The sequence below is a fragment of the Bombyx mori genome, chromosome 14 (genome assembly GCF_030269925.1).
Source record: "Bombyx mori chromosome 14, ASM3026992v2".
Lineage (NCBI taxonomy): Eukaryota > Metazoa > Arthropoda > Insecta > Lepidoptera > Bombycidae > Bombyx > Bombyx mori.
Window position 1 is genome coordinate 6,351,062 of NC_085120.1, and position 18,652 is coordinate 6,369,713.

The window sequence follows — 18,652 nt, forward strand, 5'->3', positions numbered from 1 at the left end:
TAACGCTGATATAGCCTCTCAAGACTACCAGCATACACCAGCAACAGATACTTAAAGAACATCCATGAATACTTGTGATTTTTTTTCGTATACTATAAAGAAACAACGGACGAGAGTTTTCGGTCAACAATGCTTAATATTTGCATATCATTACATTGAGTGTGTTTGTCTTGTCCGTCCGTAAGTTTGGTCGTGTTATTTTAGTAGTACACGTTTATTTTTTTACGACATTATGTCTCGAGAAATACAAGTATTTTATATTGATATGTTCAGCTGGTATATTTCTTACACCGATATTAGCAAAATGATTGGTGTTTTTAATACGCTTTTATTAGCTTCAGACGCATGTATGTTTGTAACGGAATCTTTGAACATGATTTTGACCCCCTTCAAAACGTCGGATTAACTCAAAATTTGGTATACTTATTAAGGACCGATGACAAGTCAATATTTAAAAAAAATATTGAAATTCAACTAAAAAATGAAAAATTAATAATAGTTTAAAAAAACTAACAAAATACGCTTTTATAGAAAATCCAACTAAAAAGTAAAAAGTAAAAAAATTTATAAATTTAAATTAAAAATAGTGTAAGAAAAAGTTATTTTATTGTAAAAAAAAGCGTGGGGTGCTTTTCAGGATATTATCAAAATAACCATTCTACTCATCTGTTCATAAAATATTTATAACTACTGATACCATGCACCCCAAGCTTTTTTATTTATATTAAGAATAAATTTGACTAAGCATTTCTAAGTTCCTTCCTGATTACGTCTACGTTTGATGAGTACCATAGCGAGTATTACAATGTGACCACGACAAAGAAGGGGCGGTAGATATAGATAGGATTCTGAATATTATAATGATTTGACTGACTCGATGGCGCTGTAGTAAGCGCCCCTGACTATTACGCGAAGGGTCGTTAGTTCGATCCTCCATCGGGCAAACATTCATATGATGATGAGGTTTGTTTGTTCTTTGTCTCAGTGCTTATTATCTATATATCTAAAATCTCGGTAACAAGAGTCAATGTTTCTAAAGGAACATGTACCGAACACGTGTTTATGAACGTCTTTTGCAATGAAGGTTTTTTTTATAGCCCTTGTAGGCAGACGAGCATACGGCCTACCTGATGGTGAGTGGTTACCATGGACTTCAGCAATGCCAGGGGCAGAGTCAAGCCGCTGCCTACCGACATGACATGACATGATATTGTATTATGAAAACGAAATTGCTTTTGAATGATTTGCGCTAAGGCTAGGCTGTATAATTAGGTTCGAACGGGTAGATACCACCAGGTAAGGCATTCTGATTTCTAGGGTAGGACGGTCTTTGTAGCAATTTAGATGACAATCTAGTCGGGTAGCTTATACATTGTAGTGTCGATGGATTGCGGTAACTTTTTTTTATTGCCCTTGTAGGCAGACGAGCATACGGCCCACCTGATGGTGAGTGGTTACCGTCGCCCATGGACTTCAGCAATGCCAGGGTCAAAGCCAAGCCGCTGCCTACAAACTAACCTAACGATGGCCCTGAAACTGCGATACTATAAGAAAAATATTTTTCTTGTATGGAAACTATCGACATCTTGTGGCGGATGCCCCTAAACTTATACGTTGCTAAAGTTAAGACATTTAATTATTGCGTGACTAAACACAGAAAATAAAAATAAAAATTAATAAATCATACAAGTCTTTATTTGTTATAGACAAATAGATTAAATTTTATCAATTAGTGGTTTTTGAAAATTTACAAAATCCTTAATTAAAAATAAAATATAGGATAGGCAATATGTTACTGGCATTTACAGGAGCAATGAGAAAACTAATCGAAGCGAAGCCATCTAGTGGTCGATGCCCTTAAACATTGTTGTTGAGTGCTTGAGTTGCTTATCTATAACTAGTTTATGTGTATTATCTGTCTGCCTAACATCGAGTCATCATGGCCCAAAGGATAAGACGTCCGGTGCATTCGTATGTAGCGATGCACCAGTGTTCGAATCCCGCAGGCGGGTACCAATTTTTCTTACGTGCTTAGCAAATGTTCACGATTGACTTCCTCGGTGAAAGAATAACATCGTGTAATAAAATCAAACCCGCAAAATTATAATTTGCGTAATCACTAGTGGTAGGACCTCTTGTCCGTCCGCACGGGTAGGTACCACTGCCCTACCTATTTCTGCCGTGAAGTAGTAATGCGTTTCGGTTTGAAGGGTGGAGCAGCCGTTGTAACTATACTGAGACCTTAGAACTTATATCTCAAGATGCGTGGCGCATTTACGTTTTAGATGTCTATGGGCTCCAGTAACCACTTAACACCAGGTGGACTGTGAGCTCGTCCAACCATGTAGGCAATAAAAAAATAAATAAAAAAGAGTATCTGTGTTCGTCTGTGCATCACTTCTCCGATCGTAACAGTTAAAGAAATGATTCTGTCATGATCATTTCTATCCGTTTTTTTTCTTTTTCAGACAAGCATGAACCGCGGCTCCAGAGAAGAGCTCCTGGGTAGCTCCCAGGAAGCCCTGAGGAACAGTCAGCATGACCTTCGCTTTACTTGCGAGCGCCCTCTGACAAGAGTCGAGAAGACATATCTGCTGCATGCTGACAGAGGGGACTACGTCACAGTAAAAAGGTATAAAAAAATTAAAAGTGATTTCAACTTGGAGTCTTCAAAGGCTCTTTTGTGTAACAATTTAAATTATTTTACAGAAATCTTATGTAAAAAATTTCAATTTTAATTTAAACTACAAATCTATTGAAGTTGCCTAAATAATGTCTGACAAATCGATACACATTTTTGCTCCGCTGGATATTTTATAAATTCGTATCTTATATTAATGAAATAACTCTGGTTGAACCTACTTAATATAAATTTGACAAACACAACTGTTTAGTTGTAGTAGTGTACTTTTACACTGATTCTAGTAAGCTCTCCTCTTTTTATTATTTTATACATTACTAGCGACCCGCCCTCGCTTCGCTTCGGAAACATAAAATTTTATTATTGATTATTTACGACATCACATTAGAAACCTCAAAAATAACAGTATTTCTCCACTATTTAATGGATGTTATTATACATATAAACCTTCCTCTTCAATCACTCTATCTATTAAAAAAAAACGCATCAAAATCCGTTGCGTAGTTTTAAAGATTTAAGCATACATAGGGACAGACAGATATAGGGACAGAGAAAGCGACTTTGTTTTATACTATGCAGTGATTGTATTTATGTTGTACAAAAAACGAAACCGAAAGAATATCTAAATTATGTACTGTTACATTATTCTGAACTGGTACGTAAGCTCACAGGGCTCGAGACATTGCTAACTAGTCGTTCGCTAAAAAAAACATTCTTGATACAACTGAATTCTAAGTTAGCATGTCTTGGTCTTTCTTATCGCAGATCTTAAATAACCTCTTATTTAGATAGATATTGAACTAACAACAATTGTGTTAAAAAGGCAAGAAATCGAATTGGATCAAAATGGACATTCAGTTTTTTCTTCTGTTTTTCACGAGTGGTAGTCATAATTACTAATAACTACCTATTCAATTAAAAACGCGACCACGAAAACTGCATAACTATTACTATTCAAAACATCGGAAATAGTGTTGCAACAAAATACGTGACTAAACCGTATAAATAAGTTTTAATTAAAGTTTTCTTGTCTTCGTTCTTCGAAGGTGAATTTGGAAACAAGTCTTCAAGTTAATCGCACATCTTGAAGCTAATCAAAATTAAGCTAAGCATTTCCATTTTTTTATTTTTTTTTATAGCTTAGATGGGTGGACGAGCTCACAGCCCACCTGTTGTTAAGTGGTTACTGGAGCCCATAGACATCTACAACGTAAATGCGCCACCCACCTTGCGATATAAGTTGTAAGATCTCAGTATAGTTACAACGGCTGCCCCACCCTCAAACCGAAACGCATTACTGCTTCACGGCAGAAATAGGCAGGGCGGTGGTACCTACCCCTGCGGACTCACAAGAGGTCCTACCACCAGTAAAAATATATTCCATAGCGTAGATATAATTATACATTGCAAGCTATACAATTAAATCATATTAAGATGCTATATAAGAAACAATGATTCCACAATTGTCAGTTGTACATATAACAACATAATGATATCTCAACGGCTGTTACGTACACAAAGAAAATTAATTATTAAATTAAAAATTTCGGAAAACGGAAAATTACCTTTATTTTACACAAAAACAAAAAAAAATATCCATCCTGCATGAAACGAAACCTTATTTTGAACTCAGCCTCGGGCAGTTTTCAAACATCGGAAACATTTTCCTTTGAAAAAAAAAAACATCGAACCTCTTACAATAACAAGTTAAGGTTTTTAACCGAATAGCATGTTGTGCAATTAATTAATTTTTCAAAAATATTCTTTATTTATCTGAGTTATAGTATTATTTTTTTATCTAGAAGATAATGGTAATACTTGATTGAATGACGATTCTCAGATCAAGTCGGTGATTAAAAAATAATGATAGGAACATTTTTTCTTTTTAAAAATATCTCCAAAATTTAAATTCAATCCAGATACCCATCGTTTGGGACGGCGGGATGGATGTAATACGCTCTGCGTAAACCCTGTCCCGCCGTCTCAATAGCTCCGACTGGGTTCCCGCCCGGTCCGGGGTAGGGCGCCGGCTGTGAGCGGCAGGAGTTTTTGGTGAGGTTCGACTCCCACATACCCCACCTGCCATGCGGGTGGGGATCCGGCGATTTTCTCCTGTGAAAAAAAAAAGATACCCATCGTTTAACCCACTTTTACCGCGAAGTTATTCATTAATATTAACGATCCTGTGATCCAATTTTAAGGGTTCCGTTATATGAAACAATTTAGACTTCAATTATACGTCTTAATGTATTCACTCAACGATTTAACAGAACTGAACTGAAAATTTGCTTAGTAATCTCTTAGCGCTAAGATGTGTTTTAATCTAAAGCGTCGCGTGCTTTGGAGGAAGCTGAGTCCAACAGTGGGCTAAAATGGGCTGTTATAGCACAATCCATAGCGTTACAAAGCACGTAACTCCGAACAAAAACCAAACGGTTGACGAATTGGAGCACGCAAAGGAATCCACGCGCTTAATGAAATTGATAAATAGGATTAGTCTGCTCTTGTAGTGATTCTGATCGGTTGTACAAAGAATAATTCCAATTTCGGAAAGCACTTGTAGGTTTTCGTGTTCAATTATGTACAAACGATGTGTGCGTACGATTGGAATCGAGTTTTTTTTCGCTGTTTACATTACTCGAATAAAAAATCGTGCTATCAATCTATTTTTTTATTTTTTATTTATTTATTTATTTAATCAACAATGTTTCAACAGCATTTAACTAGACACAAGGTACAGAGGATGTTTTCCCAAACATAAGCCAATTAAAGAAACACATTATGGTTCTAAAAAATGTTAACATAATTAATGAACACAGGTAGTCCAACTAAGGTAAAGGTAAGGCAGTTAAATAGGTAGATAAATTTTGTCGAATGATAACTTGCAGAATAAGTTTGAATATTTTTGAATTTTTATTTATCTTTAATTTATTTATTACTTTTATCTATATCTAGTTATTAATAGTCGAGCGGGAGAACAGAATCTTCCATTATTTTCTACCTAGTCCTTCCCCTAGCTTCTACCTAATGTACTGACATAACTGTACTTACTAGTTTACCATCACTGTCTTGGTTATAAACGCTGAGAAATAATATGTATTTTATATGCATATAGTGCAGGTGTAAAGCTAGTATTTTATTTTGTGTGACGAAAATACACATTTGAGAAAAAAACAAATGAATACACTAAGATATCGAATACTTGCTCATATAATTAATAAAAATCACGCCATAGATCGCATCGGATAGTAGGCTTTGGATTGACAGTACCTAAGCTAATAACCTTTAGAGGCTATGTCGGCGTAGCCTAACAAGTAAGTTAGTTCACGGGGCTCAGACCTGACGATGTTGCTAACACTGGCCCTAGCAAGGGCAGTGCTTCGCAGAACCTACCACCGGGTTGGAAACGCGACCCAGTCAGAAGATCCGGCGAGAAACTCAGTGGGCTCAACCAACATGGGTCCACTGCTGGGCATAATCCTCTGAACTGCACCCTAGCATACCGTAATCGGCATTCAGCGATTGTAGAAAAAAACTTTGAGTGGATACAAACACTATCCAATTGAGATTTCGATCTCATATCTCAATGTGGATGACATTCGCGTTGTGAAGTCTACGAGTTTTTGCGACCACCAAATATCAAATGAATCGCAACCCGAACACCCATCTAAAGCTAACAAAAAAATTAACATTCATATTTCAGTGACAGTCCATTAATATGTGTTGTAATGCGTCAATTATTTTTTAGTAAAAAAATGGTAATATCTATATATCTATATCTATATATATAAAAATGAATTGCTCTCCGTTTATCTCGCTAAAACTCGAAAGCGGCTGGACCGATTTGGCTAATTTTGGTCTTGAATTATTTGTGGAGGTCCAGAGAAGGTTTAAAATTTAGATAAATATGAAAATACTCGGAATTAAATAAAAATAACAATTTTCCGAACGGATTCCTTTTGTTTGTTTTAAGTTTATTTTGATACAAAAGCTTAGGTCTTTTGTTTATCGATTGAGGCACTACGAAGTCTGCCGGGTCAGCTAGTCGTTATATAAAAATCTCACCTTCCAGAAACGCCCTTACACAAATCATGAACGCGCCACTGAAATCGCGTAATCGATGTATCGAACGCGTTAGGTAGCGATAGATACAACGAGATGTTTCAATTGAAGATCAATTTAACTGTCCCATAAAAATATCGGCAGTCCGGCTAATGCTCGTGAGTGACATCAGTGTTTATGTTAGAAAACGTTTACCTAGCACGATGTAAAAATAGAAATATACGTCCGCAGACTATCCGAAGGAGACTAATTGCCGTTCAGTAGGCGAAAAACGCACGGATTTGAATTAAATTATTCCTTTTTTATATAATTTCCGTCCTTTTTTTTTTTTTTTTTTAAATTGTTGAGTGATTTTTGTTAGTTTTTATTTTCAGTTATATGTAACTAAGAGCATAGTTAGTAAAATTTATTTAATAAATAAAAGTCAGTCTCTAAAGACTTTTAACACAACCGACCTCATGCATGGTGTGTTCACATCCAAAAAGGGTAAATTAAATTGTGTATCAATTTTTTATATTTGAGTTAAATATTAATGTACGTAGATTTTAGCGGTAGGCAGCGGCTTGGCTCTGTCCCTAGCATTGCTGAAGTTCATGGGCAACGGTAACCACTCACCATCAGGTGGACCGTATGCTCGTCTGCCTACAAGGGCAATAAAAAAAGATTTTATATATATTATTATTATATTATTATATTTGTGCACCATCAAATAAATAAAAAATAATAAAAATATACACCAAGTAATTTTGATACTTACAGGAAGTTGAAACTAAAACGCCGGATTGTTCTAAAACTCAAAATGGGACTTTCTCTTCTAGTAGTGATTTTTCTCTTTACTAACTAAAACACTAAAAACATAATATGCCTTAAAATTGATATGTCATTATCTGAGAGGTATTTTTATGCAAAAAACATTCTCCCGCAGGTTGATTGAGCAGAACCTTGGAAAACCAGAGGTACTGGACATCAACTGTGTGGATCCACTCAATAGGTCGGCCCTCATCGCTGCAATTGAGAACGAGAATATTGAACTCATCAAACTACTTCTTGGATCGGGAATCAAAGTTAAGGTATAAAATGATTAATAATATATTAGTATAATAATAATATAGATAAAATACATACCAAACCCTTATGCCAAATATATAGATAAATCTAGAAGTTACAAAAAATCATGACTCGGAAAACGTCTACCGGCTTAGCAATGTTAAACAGTAACATATCAATGTCGGTACCCTTCAAATGATCTTCCGCCGACATTTGTGTGAGGGGGGGGGCGCCTTATGACCCCCTACTGCCTACTAATACTACCTACGGGTAGTAGGTACAACCACCCCGCCTATTTCTGCTGTGAAACAGTAAACTGTTTCGGTTCGAAGGGTGCGGCAGCTATTGTACTGTAATAACTGAGATTTAGAACTAATGTAGCCAGGTTTTGATATATATGGGCTTCGGTAACAAAAACCAGAGCCGTGAGTTCATCCACAAATATAAGCGATAAAAAAATAGGTGGAGTAATGTGCACACTAGCATCAGAATAATTAGAGTTCATTTAAAAGTATCACAATAACATTTTGAAGAAAAACCAATAACCATGTCATAAAAGACATGACAAACTACATTTGGAATTTCAATCTTAGCTTTTAACGGTAGGCAGCGGTTTGGATCTGCCCCTGGCATTGTTGAAGTCCATGAGGAACGATAACCACTCACCATCAGGTGGGCCGTATGCTCGTCTGTCTACAAGGGCAATTAAAAAAAAGCTCCTCAGCCACGAGTTCAAACCTTACAGAGAAAAAACACATACATATCTTAAACAAATCCCTTTTCATTGGACTCTGTAATTTTCCTTTTACTACCAACACAGAGCAAACTGTCCTGACGACCGTCGGGAGACCGCTTATGAAGGTCTTATACACTGGTTATTAGATTCCAAATAGCTGCTTGAACATTTGCTGAACAAAAACACGTAAAAATCTCTGACACAAATAGACTTAAATGAAATTTATTTTCATCTCACCGCGTTTTTAATTACAAAATATTTTAAATGTTGTTAGCTTGAAAATCGTTAATTAATTTTGGCATTTCTTAAATTGCCCTAGATAGATGAGAACGCTAAAGAGCCTTCTGATGTTATGTGGTTATAGATGTCACAACAAGAAAGCCATCGTGCAACCTAAGACGTAAGATCAAGGTCTCGATTGATTTGTATAAGGCCGTCCCAATCTACAAGCCGGCACGAATGTATCCTTCGCATTAGAAGTATGATGGAAATAGTTTAAGTACATTCAATATTCCTTAAATTTCAGGGCTCGTAAAAGAAATCATTAAAAATGCTTTCCTATTTACATTCACGTGCATCGCGACGATTTACGATGGTCGGTCACACACGTGACCACAAAAATTGCAAAGTACTTGAAACTTCGTTATAAAATGAAGAAAAAACGCGAAATTAAACCTGTCGATTATGTTAAACAAAATAAATGCAGAAACATATTTTTCTATATTTATGCAAACAAAGTAGCACTTATAAATCCGTTGCCCATTCGGTTTTGTCTCAAAAAAGGCGTATTTCTTAGTATTCGATTCGCGGAGATCTTTGTCCCGCGGGAAATCATTGCTCGGATAGTTTGCATGATCACATCTGCGGTATATTTTCATAAACGGCTACAGATGTCGATACAGTAACTCAGATTTATTCATATTTAGCATAGAGAACTATGAAGTATGGATTATGAGTATAGGGGCTAGGATTCTTGCTGATTCTTTTATTAGCGAAAATATAATATTGAATGGAAAAATAATAATGACATAATAACCTCTATAAAGACTTGAATAAACAACATCATGTCTTTGATCGTTCGTTTTGTCTTTTTTTCGCAAATGATGACAACAGAAGAAAATTTAAAAGTAATAGAATAGAAAATTATCTCATAGATAAGTAATGGTCACTTAAAGTTCCGGACTAGGGCTGTTCCAGCTATAACCCGGTGGAAACTGTTCATGCTTGGATAAGTTTGCCAAATATTATCTCCCAAATACTTTTTAATAGACAGTATTAATGGTTGACCCACTGTTTCTCGCCGGATCTGCTCAGTGGTTCGCGATTCAGATCCGTTAGTAGATTCTGCGAAGCACTGCTCTTGTTAGGGTTAGTCTTAGCATATTTCCTCAGGCTCTGAGTTCACCTACCAATCCGCATGTAGCTGCAATATCCTCTTAAGCTACCATAAGCGAATAGCTGGGGGAAAGATACAATAGAATTTAATTTCTAAAATCACCCTTTCCGCAGGTCGTTTTATGGCGTTATTCTCTCACATGTGTGCGACAGAGACTTTTATTTGAGCGCCTTCAACAATCAGATTAAAGAGAAGCTGGGACTGGTTTTAATTTTATTTTCAACATATGCGGACCACCTTAGGTTAATTTGTGTCGGAGCTAGTGATGTTTATTTTTACGATTTCATTATGATAGCGGTTGATAACTTATTATTCTTAAGACCCAAATAAATTCACTGTCAACAAAAAAGTGTCGCTTTCGCTTATCGCTTTAATCTTGGTCATCATCTGAACTATGTCTTTAAATATATCAAATTTAATAAGAGACACTTTGAAATGTTTTTTTTTTAATTATAGTCAACACGCCTTTTACCTTTCAGCCAAGTTACAAGTTTTACTGATAATATGCATATTAGTCGATGAAAGTGATGAAACGTAAGAAACCTCTTGACCTATGTTTGAGGTTTACTTTAAAATTTTACGCATACATACATAAACAGTGACAGAATTATGAATTTAAAACCCTAAACAGTATCTATCTACATCGACACTGTTTATGTATTCAGTTCTCTATTTTTGAAGAAAAATACATTTATTTTCCTATTGATTGTAGCTTGAGAGTTTGATATTTGGCGGGAATTCTAACGCTAAAGACGCTGGTTCAAGGAGTATTTTCCGACTTTAATATGATAGGATAAATGACGTATCGTAGGCCTGAGAAACCAATTATAACTAGAATTGACAACTGTCAGTTGCTCCGTAATTAGTAGCCTTTTAGCCAAGATTGACCAGACTTTCCTCGACGTGGATGATTTAGTCAGTGGCCCAGGCCCAGCCAGGCAAGACATCTAAGGACCGGTGACTAAACTGTGCCAGTTAGATGTTTAGATTTTTTTTTCCTACATTGTAACTTTTCAAATAAATCATTATTTGTAAGAATATTTTGTGATTCACAATAAACTTTCTTCGTATAATAAATACGTCTACACTAATTGTAAAGCTTACGAAATGACCCATAAATGCATCGCATTTGTAAATAATTAGTTTCAAAACTATATACATATATATGTGGGATTTTAAATTCGGGGTGGGCCAGTGAAACGCTCGATCACTTCACAAAAACTCGATTATTTATTTCGTCTTATTATATCGTCTTAAGTTACGTCTTTCGTCTTCCGGGTTACAATGCGTCTGAGTGTCGTCGCGTCCGGAAACTACTCCCTGTGTTGCTTACGCAATAAACTAGATGTTCCGCATTCATCCGCCTCCTTTCTTACTTCCTAACACGACATCTCCTATCTTTCTCACTCAGTCATGCTCCATATCTATCATTCCTCCATATCACTCCGTTCCGTTTCTACATACCTATATAGGTATATATCTATATATGTATAAACACACTTTGCAAGCAAATGGTGCGTTTAATATAAAATAGTGTAATTTACTGCTAGCCGTTGTTATGTTAATTACGGAACTTACTTTTTCTATGTAAGCAATTTTGAAAACCGTACAAGACATATTCAAAAATAAAATTGTAAATTTCATGTCACCGACTATTAGCGTACCGATATTCTCCAGTTTAACAATTTTCATTAAGGAGAGAAAATATGAGATACACGCAATCTGCCGCGTAAAGCACATACTTCATCCGAATGTTATTGGATTCTGTACACTGTTTCGCAAATCGTAAAATACTAATATTGCCGGAACTAAATCATAAAATAGTTCCATGAAAACTTTCTACGATTATTTGAGAAAAAAAATGATAATGAGATTCTTGTGGAAATCAAAATTCAAATAACAATTTTCTTGTGCCTGAAAAATACTTTTCATTGTTTTTCATAAGTTTTTGGATATTACAATCCATACTACAGATCCATATTACAATTATTATTACAAACACGATAGTGAGTTTGTTTGTTGAGATTTCACGGCTCGATTTCAATCACGTGCGTTCACGAACGGTTACGGTTTAATCTTGCTTTTATTATGGTATGATTGACGAAATTTTAAAGTCTTTAAATAGAAAAGATGTCTGATAGAAACGTAAATGTAAATCAGTAAGGTTATATAAAATTAAAAACAATAGTTATAACGCTTTAGATGTCTATTTCAGCCGCAAAACCATGGCATCGGGTTCATAGAATCTGATAAAATATTGTAGAACACATTCGTATTCCGACTTATTCCTGTCTGCGTTCAACACTTCTGTGGTTGCTCTGTCTGCAAGAAATATGATTGAATGTCTTACAACATTATTTCGATCAAAATATATAACGTTTTAAATTGTAAATACATATTAGATGATTTGAAGCCCTCATAAGAAGAAAAAACATTCCCTACTAAACTGATCTAGCCACGACAACAATGGACTGGCGTTGTTTCATTCATAATTCGAAATCTAAGAAACTTCGAATATCAAAGTTCATCTATGACTTCGCAGTCTTTAAACATTCGCAGACTCAAAGTAGCTTAAGAAATAATAACAATTTTAATGAGAAACTTTAGTTTTAAACGACCATACAACATTTAGTGATTGTTTGATGTTGAAAGACTTTTCATTACATTTCATCAAGAGCTGTGTTTCAATAATTGTTTAAATTCGCTTTTATTGAATGTATAAAATAATCAAAGAACTATTTCAAGTTTAAAATAGTTTGACCTATTGGGACGCCCGATGTATCTCGTAATAACAAGTGAGACAGTCTCTGATTCCTTATTAAATACGTATTGAAAGTAAAATAAAACTTCATCGTCGAAGTAACAATGTCGTGCTAATAGTATAATTGATGAGTTTCATTTCAATATATTGTAGCATAACGTAAAAATCCACAGGAACATGTGGTTCACTGTTTACTCATTACTTCTTAAACAACCTTATCACATTCTTATTATTCTAGGATGCTCTGCTCCACGCTATCAAAGAAGAATATGTGGAAGCTGTAGAATTGCTGCTGCAATGGGAAGAGGAACATTATGAGCCTGGAGAACCTTATGTAAGTAGATAAATCACTACATTGCAACATCTGCCGTGAAGCAGTAATGCGTTTCGGTTTGAAGGGTGGGGCAGCCGTTAACTGTACTGAGACCTTAGAACTTATATCTACAGGTGGGTGGCCCATTTACGTTGTAGATGTCTATGGGCTCCAGTAACCACTTAACACCAGGTGGGCTGTGAGCTCGTCCACCCATCTAAGCAATATTTGTTTAAAAAAAAAACACGTATTCCCTAAATCCGAGAAGTTTTCTAAAATTAAATGAAAGCCATCCATTAGCTGTTTTATATTTATACCGCTATTAATAAGTCGTCATAATCATAGTTTTATTAAACAATGTTTATTTTAAATTGTAAATGGAAAAATCGTTACTTGACCTTGTTACTTGACTTGACTAGAATACATTAGTAATATTTTCAAAGCAATTCCTCGTGCACTATGATTTTTATACAGAATTATTTCGGATTTTTTGACTTCTTGATCTATCAACGGCAATGAAAGTATTCAGTTTCGTTCTATTGTAATCATTAAACTAAAATAGAAAATACATTGATAAAGCAATACAAATTCATAGGCTTATTTTTGTTAGACCTTCTTGGAAACGGTTTTAAACTTTTACAAGAAACCGGTGCTTCAATCAGATAAAAAAACTGTTTTCGATAACTTACTGGTGCTAGGACCTCTAGTGAGTCCGCGCGGATAAGTACCACCGCCCTGCCTATTTCTGCCGTGAAGCGGTAATGCGTTTCGGTTTGAAGGGTGGAGCAGCCGTTGTAACTATACTGAGATCTTAGAACTTATATCTCAAGGTGGGTGGCGCATTTACGTTGTAGATGTCCATGGGCTCTAGTAACCACTTAACACCAGGTGGGCTGTGAGCTCGTCTACCAATCTAAGCAATAAAAAAATAAAACTTAATAACTTCTTATTATAGTGCCCTGCGTACCCTAAGTACCTATAACCGTACCCTACCGTACCGTACCCTAAGTACCTATACATATACTTACTGTTATACCCCTTCACAGGAAGGGATAATGCTTCTATGCAAGACTGTCGAGAGAAATCAGCTATCTTGCCGATTAATATACTCGATTCCAATCTAAGGAAGTTAGTCTGTTTCCCATCCCATTCGAGAGCGGTTGCCTTCTCTTAATAAAATCTCGTGTCAATTTAAGGTTAAATAAATATGTATATTTTTTAAAAAGGGATTTTTAAGTTCCCCTTTAACAGTACGCTACCAACACACAACAACAAACTACCAAAATAGCCGCGGCGCGATACTATTTACATACTATTTCTTTAAAAAAAACATGTAACGCAAATATCTATCATTAGTGCTTTACTTAAAGATATCTCTAAACATAGATTCCTCCAACTCGAAGATGTTCACAATGACCATAATCTATTATATTACGAAAGTAGGTATTTTTATTATTATAATATAATAAAATTAAATGAAACAGGTAAAGGGTAGTGACATAATTTTTATTTAAATAACTATTCGGCCTTTTTGGCGGGAACGCGAGGAGTGAAGTTGTGTGATTTGTTTTATTTTGTCTATTTAGTGTTTCTTCGGGTTTAAATGTGTAATAACGGTGGTTTATTAAGTGTTTAATATATGTAAAAGTGCACAAATGTGGGAAAATGAAACAAAGCCGCTGGACGCTTCTCGGGGTCCTCCAAAAAGTCCACTGAAAAAATCTTAGTAAATGACCACCATTTTAATAAGATTATATTTCATTCCATATCATCTCATTTCATTTAATTTCATCCGAGTTGATTAACGTCTCAAATTAATCATTTTCATTTCATTTCACTTCATATTATCATTTTTCATAAAAATAAGAATATAAATTAAAATAAGACATGACTTAAAGGTCTCAGTTACCAGGTCATAAAATCTCTTAAAATAAATAAAAAATAACTATTCAATTACATTTTGATAATAATTCGAACAAAAAGATGAAAGCAGACTTTCAGAAACAATTCTTAGTCGCAGCATTTTTTTTGTAAAAGAAGCAATTAACACATAACATTGATATGAAAGAATGTGTTTACTCCAAACATGTGTCTAAAAGCCGCCAATAAAATAAGGACAACATTTACGTTATTAGTAACTTCATATTACTCTAATAGAAATTGAATAAGGAAAAAAAAAGAAACAAATCGATCTCCTCACTCGAGATATTAAATGAATGTGCACTTACCTAATTAATTATGTAACGTATTATACCACGTTCCCGCCTTCAGCGCGGTGAGCTCTAGCTTCTAAGTCTCAGTTCAATAATACAACCCTTCAAATTATAACGCATTACTGCTTTATTGCTTAAATAAGCCGTTTGGTGGTACATATCCGTGCGAACCCACAAAGTAAACCACTTTGACTGAGTTAGTACAATTGCACAGATGATACAGCATAAATTTAATAATAAAAAATATAAAAGCAAAAAAATAATAAATAAGAATAATAACTGAAATTTAATAAATAGTAAAATATAAATACTTTTAGCAACGGCTTAATAATTTAAAAAAATAAAAAAAATACAAAAGTGGGTAGGAACGATCTACACAGAATATTAAATCTAAGACAAGTGAACGCTGCGCGCGCTGCTAGCCAAAATCATCCGAGGTGGCGTGATGTCCCCGCTGGTCGGTCGGTTGCCCCTCCAGATGACGTCACGAGTCCACGTGAGTGCTCGTCATCAATGGCTCCGCCCATCGACTTTGACTTAAGAGGAAGTCGCCTCTAATAATACATACAATAAATAAGCTAGCAATATACACACACACATTTTATACATACACAAACACGCACACAATTTAGAAATCGGTGATTTACTAAAAGCAGTCTACTTACAATGCTTGTTCTAAGATAAACTATTTACAAAAGATTTATGGTTTGTGGGTGGGTGGAAATTGTAAATGATGACTTCTCTTAATATCTAAATCCATTCAATAAAGATTCATGTTTTCTCATGTTTGTTTGCTACTATAACTAGTCGATTTTTTTAAATAAGACCTTTTTTCGATTTGTTGCCTAAATAATAATATATCAGTAATTTCGATCAGTGTATCATAGTATTATACCGTGCGAATCATTTTCAATAACAAGTCTCGGTTACCGTCCTCGTCGAACCCGTCGCTTGCGATGTAGGGCTCGACGAGCGAATTAACCCATAGACACAGCCCACTGGATTTCTCGCCGGATCTTCTCAGTGGGTCACGTTTCCGATCCGGTGGTAGATTCTGCGAAGCACTGCTCTTGCTAGGGTCAGTGTTAGCAACACTCCGGTTTGAGTCCCGTGAGCTCACCTACACACGTTAGAGTGAAGCTGAAATAGCTTCTCAAGGCTATCAGCATAGGTAGGAATAAAAACAAGTCTAATTCATATTAGGATATTAATGGCAAAGCTTAGCCTTGATTTAATCATTATTACTCTATTAACGTATTAATTTTATTAAATAGAGTTGGGAATCAGTGGATTCCGACGGTGCCACCTTCACTCCGGATATCACGCCCCTGATACTGGCAGCGCACAGGAACCACTACGAGATCCTTAAGATCTTATTAGACAGAGGAGCGACGCTCCCGGTACCACACGACGTCAAGTAGGTACAGGTCTTTCTGTCAATAATCACGTCTTCCAACAATAAAAAGTCTAGAAGTTAAACTAGTTTTTAAGTTGCCAGATACACATATACTTGAATCGCGAATACCCTTCAATACGTACTGTAAACACCAAATATGTTTATAATTTAAAAAAAAACCAGTCAAATACTTATTTCCTATCACGTAAGGCTGAAGGTAAGAGGGACTAAATCGCCTCTGAGATTCTGCTGTGGAAAGACACGGGAACCCACCACTTGCAATTTTCCCAAGAAAACCTTTACGCATGTATTCCGTAAAGGTCACGATCCTCAGCACTGAGGAACACGACGCACGGAGGAAGTGGCTAATGTTGGTCATAGACATCATTGATACTAGACGCCGCTACTGGACTGCCGCTGTCCACTCAGTCCTTTTCGAACCTCATTCGAATAAGAACATGAAAAAGCGCCCAGAAACATGTAGAGGGGAGTACAAATTCCAAAAGATTGCACGTGGTAAAAATGATTTGTTCAAAAGCATTACGAATTAATAGATTCTTGGTAATAGAAATTAACTTTGCTCTAGAGTGATGGGTGGTAATAAGTAAGTCCCTAATTTAATAAGACTGTTTGTGAGCTCCCGTGAACTATGAAAAGCTTGAACCATCACCGTCCGGTTTTGTATTCGAAAAATATTTACCATCACATTGTAATTTCTATAGGCTCTGATAACCAGTTTACGCCGGGGAAACATGAGGACCTCTACCCTTCAGCACCTACAATAAAAAAACTTAATATATTAATGCAGCTGCTGTTTCAACGCAATCGGTACTTCATTGAACAAACCAAGGATATTTGTGATCTGGATTTTCTAATTAAAGCTTTTAAAAACTATTCAATCAGATGCGGTTGCGACGAATGTGTGAAGTCCTCACAAGAGGATTCTCTGCGGCATTCTCAGGCTCGGATTAACGCATATCGCGCGCTTTCTTCGCCTTCACTCATAGCGTTATCGTCAGCTGACCCACTGCTGACGGCTTTCCAGCTGTCTTGGGAGTTGGGACGTCTGAGTCGAATGGAAACTGAGTTTAGAGTTGAATATAAGGTAAGCCTATGATAGGTTCTTTGTGAGTTTCCCGCTTCGCGATTTTGCTTAGGTGGGTGGACGAGCTTACGGTTCACCCAATGCTAAGTGGTTACTGAAGACCAGAGACATCAACAAAACCAAATGCCGCCACCCACCTTAGGACATCAGTTCTAAGTCTCAGCTTTACAAGATAACGGTAATATATCCTCACTGCACTGTTTGAAATTTATTTTACTGATTGTTTAATTCTATTATTATTATTTTAAAGTTCTACGAGATATAATGCAATGAGATTTTTTGGAACAATTCATTTGTTTCTTTACTTGCTTTTGGGTTTACGTTCACAATATTTGTGTATCATATTTTGATTTTAATTCAGGCTTTACGTCAACAATGCCAAGAATTCGCCACCTCACTATTAGATCACACCAGAACCTCAAAGGAGTTAGAGATAATGCTCAACTACAACCCATGGGATTTGGACTGCTGGGAGCCCGGGGAAAGGCAAACACTTGGACGTCTCAAATTGGCTATCAAATACAAGCAAAAAATGGTAAATCAATTAAAACTAAAACATAACGAATGGTGATTTGTGTAAAGTAAATTTTTTGATAACGAAAATTTCTGCATTAAATTTTTTTGGTGTCCTTGATACTTTTAAACAAATTTAAGTGGAAAATATCAAATAAATGATATATCACCAGATATTAAAACGATATCAAAATGTACTTATTTAAAGTTATAAGCTACAAGCCAATAACAAAGAGGATACTTTAACTTTTGCTCGTTATTATTTTTGTGTTGAAAAGAGGGTACCTTGTATCTCGTTTTTTTTTTATTGCTTCGATGGATGGACGAGCTCACAGCCCACCTGGTGTTAAGTGGTTACTAGAGCCCATAGACATCTACAACGTAAATGCGCCACCCACCTTGAGATATAAGTTCTGAGGTCTCAGTATAGTTACAACGGCTACCCCACCCTTCGAACCGAAACGCATTA

The 18,652-nt window shown here is 35.7% G+C and overlaps 1 protein-coding gene across 2 annotated transcripts in view; it reads left to right on the forward strand.

The window, feature by feature from the left end:
- The window catches only part of LOC101740441 (transient receptor potential protein), a 40,684-nt gene that overhangs the window by 6,743 nt on the left and 15,289 nt on the right, over positions 1-18,652 (forward strand). For both annotated transcript variants that reach the window (XM_021352038.3, XM_021352044.3), the window contains exons 3-8: positions 2,469-2,632; positions 7,629-7,773; positions 12,882-12,977; positions 16,444-16,586; positions 17,469-17,670; positions 18,032-18,205. In XM_021352038.3, coding sequence (XP_021207713.2) covers positions 2,469-2,632; positions 7,629-7,773; positions 12,882-12,977; positions 16,444-16,586; positions 17,469-17,670; positions 18,032-18,205 — 924 coding nt within the window. The remainder of the gene's footprint in view (positions 1-2,468; positions 2,633-7,628; positions 7,774-12,881; positions 12,978-16,443; positions 16,587-17,468; positions 17,671-18,031; positions 18,206-18,652) is intronic.